This window comes from Crotalus tigris, unplaced genomic scaffold (genome assembly GCF_016545835.1).
Source record: "Crotalus tigris isolate CLP2741 ecotype Arizona unplaced genomic scaffold, ASM1654583v1 scf7180000019553.37968852642:3898890, whole genome shotgun sequence".
Classification (NCBI taxonomy): domain Eukaryota; kingdom Metazoa; phylum Chordata; class Lepidosauria; order Squamata; family Viperidae; genus Crotalus; species Crotalus tigris.
The window spans coordinates 2,801,113-2,807,191 of NW_024097591.1; the positions used below are offsets into that span (position 1 = coordinate 2,801,113).

A 6,079-nucleotide genomic window follows, 5' to 3' on the forward strand; every position below is an offset into this window, starting at 1 on the left:
GCTGGTTTTGGGACATATACTATATGTATATGGTTTCCAAAGGGAAGTTGTTTGGGAAATGGGTGTTTGTGCCATGAGAATAAATGGATGATTGAATGAATAAAGTTGTTCACATACTAAACTGGATTAGCATCATGGAGCATGCTTTAAGATAAGTTGCTATTTAGCTATTGTATTTTGAATAAACTATATCCAGATCAGGTAAAACTTTGATTTCCTGGCAGAGTCTGTCATTTGTTTTGCAGAAATCCAGCTTTGACATTATAAAGGATAGAGACAAACAAGTTCCAACAAGACAACTTTGATGATTCATCATTTTATTTCTTTTTCTACATAGCTATCTTCAGAATAAGGAAAGGTTCCAGACACCCAGGAAGAAATGAGAATACCTTTTACCTTAACATACCAAACAAGCTTATTCCTTGGCTCAAGAGAATTCAGTTCAGAGAACAGTGAGGAAAAGAAGAAGAAGAAGAAAAAGAAAAGAAAATGTCACCGTGGTACAGAGGAATTCAGATGAGGGACCTTGGCAGTCTTAGAAATTAGAGACACAATTGGTGGGGCTGTTCTTCTTGGTGTTGTGTTGGCAGAGTTTAGGTCTTCTTATATGGTGGTTGGCTTCTTACTTTTTGCAGCATGGAGGGCAGACAATGGGGCAGCAGGTCTGGATGCAAGGAGGAGCACAGCTGCAAGGGGAGCAGCAGGATTGGCAACAGCTGGACTGGCAAGGGGAGCAAGAGGACTGGCCACAGCTGGATTGGCAAGGGGAGCAAGAGGATTGGCCACAGCTGGATTGGCCACCACAGGAGGACTGACCACAACTGGATTTGCCACCACTGCAAGAAGAGCAGGAGGACTGGCCACAGCTGGATTTGCTACCACCGCAGGAAGAGCAGGAGGACTGACCACCGCAACAGGACTGGCCACAGCTGGATTTGCTACCACCGCAGGAAGAGCAGGAGGACTGACCACCGCAACAGGACTTGCCACAGCTGGATTTGCTACCACCGCAGGAAGAGCAGGAGGACTGACCACCGCAACAGGACTTGCCACAGCTGGATTTGCTACCACCGCAGGAAGAGCAGGAGGACTGACCACCGCAACAGGACTGGCCACAGCTGGATTTAGTTCCACAGCAGGGAGAGCAGGAGGACTGACCACAGCTGGATTTGCTGCCACCACAGGAAGAGCAGGAGGACTGACCACCGCAACAGGACTGGCCACAGCTGGATTTAGTTCCACAGCAGGGAGAGCAGGAGGACTGACCACAGCTGGATTTGCTGCTACCACAGGAAGAGCAGGAGGACTGACAACCGCAACAGGACTGGCCACAGCTGGATTTAGTTCCACAGCAGGGAGAGCAGGAAGACTGACCACAGCTGGATTTGCTGCCACCACAGGAAGAGCAGGAGGACTGACCACCACAACAGGACTGGCCACAGCTGGATTTAGTCCCACAGCAGGGAGAGCAGGAGGACTGGCCACCGCAAGAGGAGCCAGATGACTGACCACAGCAGGGAACACAGCATGATTGACATCCACAGCAGGGCACACACACAAGCACGGCCCCACAGTTTCCACAGGTGTCCCCACAAGAGCCACAGCAATCCCCACAGCAGGTCATCTTTGTAGGCAAACTAAAAAACAAACACATCTATGTAATCGAGGCACTTTGGGTGAACATGTTCAGTGCCAGAAGAGATTTTAGTTTTGTGAACCCTTATGAAAGAACTAGAAATTTTATTGTATAAGATGGATAAGATACAAGTAAGGTCCTTGGGGCTCTCGGAGCTTGGTTGTTTTCTTACAGACTTTTCTTTCTTTTTTTTATAAAGATTTTATTGGTTTTTTTTTCAAAAACATATGTTAATTTTTCCAATCAACGAGTTGTCTGGGATTAGCTATGCTAATACATATTCAATTCCTAATCCTTCATTCTTTCCTCTAACCAACAATAAAATAAGTCCCAAATTTGATAGTAGTCTGTGTCTTCTTTATCTTTCAGTCTCATAGTTAATTTGTCCATCTCTGCACAGTCCAATATTTTCCTGATTATTTCTTCTTCTGATGGCAATCCTTCATTCTTCCAGTATTGTGGGAAAATTATTCTTGCTGCTGTGGTGATGTGTAAGATTAAATAAAGCCTCTGCTTATTAATTTCTTACAGACTTTTCATTACCCAAACTAATATCAGTAGTAGTAAGGAGTAGCCCTACTATTAGCAAACCCTGCTCCTTACTAGTACTGATGATGTTACCTAGTTTGGGTAAATGAAACATCTGCAAGCTAACAGCCAAGCTCAGAGAGCATCAATGACCTCTCATTTCAACCCTGAGCTACAAATATTCTCCTTTAAAGATACAAATAGTGATGTAAATACTTTTATAGGACTTTCCAGTTACTCTAGAGCAGTGGTTCTCAACCTGTGGGTCGGGACCCCATTTGGGGTCAAACGACCATTTCACGGGGGTCGCCAAACAACGCAGTCCGCCATTTTTTCCCCCTTTTCCTTAGCTGTGCTACTTCCTTTTATTCTATTGGCTTTTGAAAGCCAAGAGAATAGACTCTCTTGAATAGAGTCTAATTCTATTGGCTTTCAAAAGCCAATAGGAATTGTCCAGGCTGTCTCTGCCTTGCTGAGCCCGCCAAAAGTCCCATTCTGCAAACGGTGCTGCACCAGTTGAGTAGTCCTCGACTTACGACCGGTTGGGGGTCGCAGCATTAAAAAGGTTGAGAACCACTGCTCTAGAGTCCTAGTAACTGCCTGGGACTATTCTGTGCAATTTTCTTGGCGAGAGTTTAACAACTGGGTTGCTGTGGTCACCTTCTTTCTAGGACTGAAGTTAACTGATTCAAAGTCAGTATCAGCTGGCTTCAGGTAAGGGTCAACAGAAATCAAGAAGGGTTGGACTTAGATTGTTTGTGGGAATGTAAAGATTCTAGGCTGACAATTTATTTAAGTCTTCCCCCAAGCTCTGCCCGCTTGTCTCCTACACATATTTGTAAAGGGAATAAAGGATAATCACTAAAAACAAAAGCACACTGAACTTAACTGTTGAACTATTTCAACATTTTAGGGAAATCTGTACATTTTTTTTTTATCTATTGTCCCCTTTCTTTAGACCAGCAACAGTTGGATGGTACAAACCCTGCTTTAAATGGATTGAATGGAGGTATTTTGGTGAAATTTGTATTTACAGTAATTGGCATCATTCGTGAGAATTTTGTTTTTCGCTACGTCTTTTCTCTCTGGCTATCTGGTTCCCCTAACTTCAGTTAATCCTAGATAGAAGATATTATGGAAGATTTCCCATTGAACTTTCTCTGATCAATAAATGTTGCAACTATTAAGTCTGCAGAGTAAAAGCGAGTATATTCCAGCCCATCCTGTAGTACATAGCCACAAAAAATAAGCTCATAAAGCCACCAAAGAAATTATAAAGTACTCCTAAGAGTTATGTAAACAAATTTCAACATTTTTCATTGGAAGATACTGTAAGGTATATTTCAATACAATATTATGTTCTTACCTTGGGTAGTATCGGTTGACAGTAAGATGAAGAAGTGTGCGAATATTGTGGGATAAGAATCTTTTTATATGACTCCCTGTAGCAGTCCCTAAGGAAATGAAACATCACTTAAGCATGGTCAGTTCTGCCTTGACCTCAGCTGCACGTTTCTGGTCACTTCACCATCATCCGGTACTTTACCCATTTTCATTTTTTTTAATATTTATGATTACTTTGTGTTTGGTCTGTTATTAAAACTCCTTTCATCTAAGAATGTTATAATTAGCTCATGAATCTCAAAGGCATTCAGGATTGCTGTAGTAGGATTAATGTTTAGGGTATGAGTATTTTACAGACTGGTGCTCTGTGCCCTTAAGGTAGAAGGCCAATGAGAGAAATCCATTGATTTATGAGTAAAAAGGAGTCACAACAGAATATCCCACTTTATATGCCCAATTTATGTAGGGGAGGGTGCAGGTTTTGCTCCCAATACTGTGGCAGCTAACCATGTTCTCTTACTGCACAAGGCAATCAATTTGTCATTTACTACTGATTAAATATGAAATATACCAAGCAGGGTTTAAATTAATGAAGCATTGCATTCATGGGAAGTAAATGGCAACAATTAGACAATAATCCTGGACACTCATTTGATGAGTGAAGAATTGGGGGGATTAGATGCAAATGTTATAAAATAATTTTGGTGATTTCTGTTAGCAGATGACAATAAGTCAAGGCTGCATCACTTGCATCTGGTCCAGTTTCTTAATCTGTATTGAAACAGAAGAATGCTTGGTCAATTTGCAGTTTCCTACTGCTACTCTACACTATTCTGGGCTTGTCCTAGGACAAGGGATCACATAATGATGAGCATCATGACCACATTACATGCTGGATCCCTTATTCTCATATAGTTGACCCTTAAACCTGAATCAGGTTTTGCAAGGATTGCCACAGATTTATCTAACAGACAGTTTGACAAAATATTGCATTGGGATATCGTGACAGGGATGCCACTTTTTCATATTTCAATCAATCAGAATAGAGCCGGAAGGGACTTTGGAGGTCTTTTAGTCCAACCTGCTGTTCAAGCAGGAGATCCTACACCCTTTCAGACAGGTAGCTGTCCAGTCTTTTCTTAAAAACCTCCAGTGATGAAGCACCCACAACTTTTGAGGCAAGCTGTTCCACTGGTTAATTATTGTTACCGTTTGGAAGTTTCTCCTTAGTTCTAGGTTGTTTCTGTCCTTGACTAGTTTCCATCTCTGCTTCTTGCCTTGTCTTCTGGTGCTTTGGAAAACAAGTTGATCCCTCTTCTTTGTGATAATCCCTCAAATATTGGAATATTGCTATCATGTCACTCCTAGTCCTTCTACTTTACTAGTACTTTAATGAGAGGTGCAAATATGGAGAAGAATAGAGGGACGTTTGCTTTACAGAGCAACCATGAATTTGATTCTTTTCTATGATGTTTGTGGCCTGAAGTTACATACAAGAATGTGAATGGTGGTATTTGCTGCAATATTGGTTTGTTGTGACACATTTTATCCTTTGCTCCTGTGCCTGTGTTGAGGCTGGCCTTCTCATTGTCATTTAGAAAGGGGGTCAAATATATGTTATTACAACTTTGGTTTCAGATTTTTAAGGGAGGTTTTAACAATTCTAACTGTTACACTGAATGTTAACTGTTGTAGGCCATCTAGTGTAATAAAATGGGCGTAAGTGATGTGGACATTATAAAATAAAAATAAAAACCTCATTTATATGAGCACTGTAGTAAAAAGGCTGGCAAACGTAGATTAATGTTTGGTACAACCCTTTTATCCTTTAATTTAAAAGCCAATTCAGAACGATGAGATGGGTTTATTGATGAATCAACAACGAAACAAGTAAAATAAAGCCAGAAGCTTCCAGAAATGATGGAATAAGTGTAATAATATTTCTCAGTGTCCTAGTTTGTAATGAGTAAACGTCTTAATATTAGTGCATTCAGCAGTCTATTATAAAATTGTCACAGGCAAGACTATTAATTAAAGATGGTTTTAATAATATATTGCAGATTAAGTAGTTTAATGAGAGGTGCAAATACAGAGGAGGATAGAAGGAGGTCTTAGGATCGCGTGAGAACCTGATACTTTTCTGCTCATTAAAGCAGCCATGTCTTCTTTCAGGCTTGAAAACTTTAAAAAATGTCGCTATTTTAAAGTCTTTTTAATGAGTCAGATCTATAAAACAGCCTAACGCAGATGATGTGATCCTTTCATGAAGAGCAGACACCATGAACTCACCCAGGCATAGAGTCCAAGGGAAGATTTTTTTTTCTGAATCACAATAAAAAGGTGATCTTAATTAGCATGAAGGCAATCAAGCATCCATTTGGTTGTTCTAATTCTTAAAAGCCAAAAATTAAAAGCCATATGTATTTATCATCCAATAGATGAGCAGATATTGGCTCTTTGGTGTTCTTATGGAGACAAGGAATTTCAGTTATGTTCCACATTAATTGTATTTAGTAAGATGGAAAAGAATGACCTCCAAATACTGATTTTTTTTTACAAGTGGTGTGGAAA

At 40.5% G+C, this 6,079-nt stretch overlaps 1 protein-coding gene across 1 annotated transcript; it reads right to left on the minus strand.

Moving 5' to 3' along the window:
- Positions 1-220: 220 nt before the first annotated feature.
- Positions 221-1,847, minus strand: LOC120317218 (keratin-associated protein 5-1-like). Its single transcript, XM_039363624.1, has one exon. The coding sequence runs from the start codon at positions 1,652-1,654 to the stop codon at positions 623-625; it is 1,032 nt and encodes a 343-aa protein (XP_039219558.1). The 5' UTR covers positions 1,655-1,847; the 3' UTR covers positions 221-622.
- Between the last annotated feature and the right edge of the window lie 4,232 nt (positions 1,848-6,079).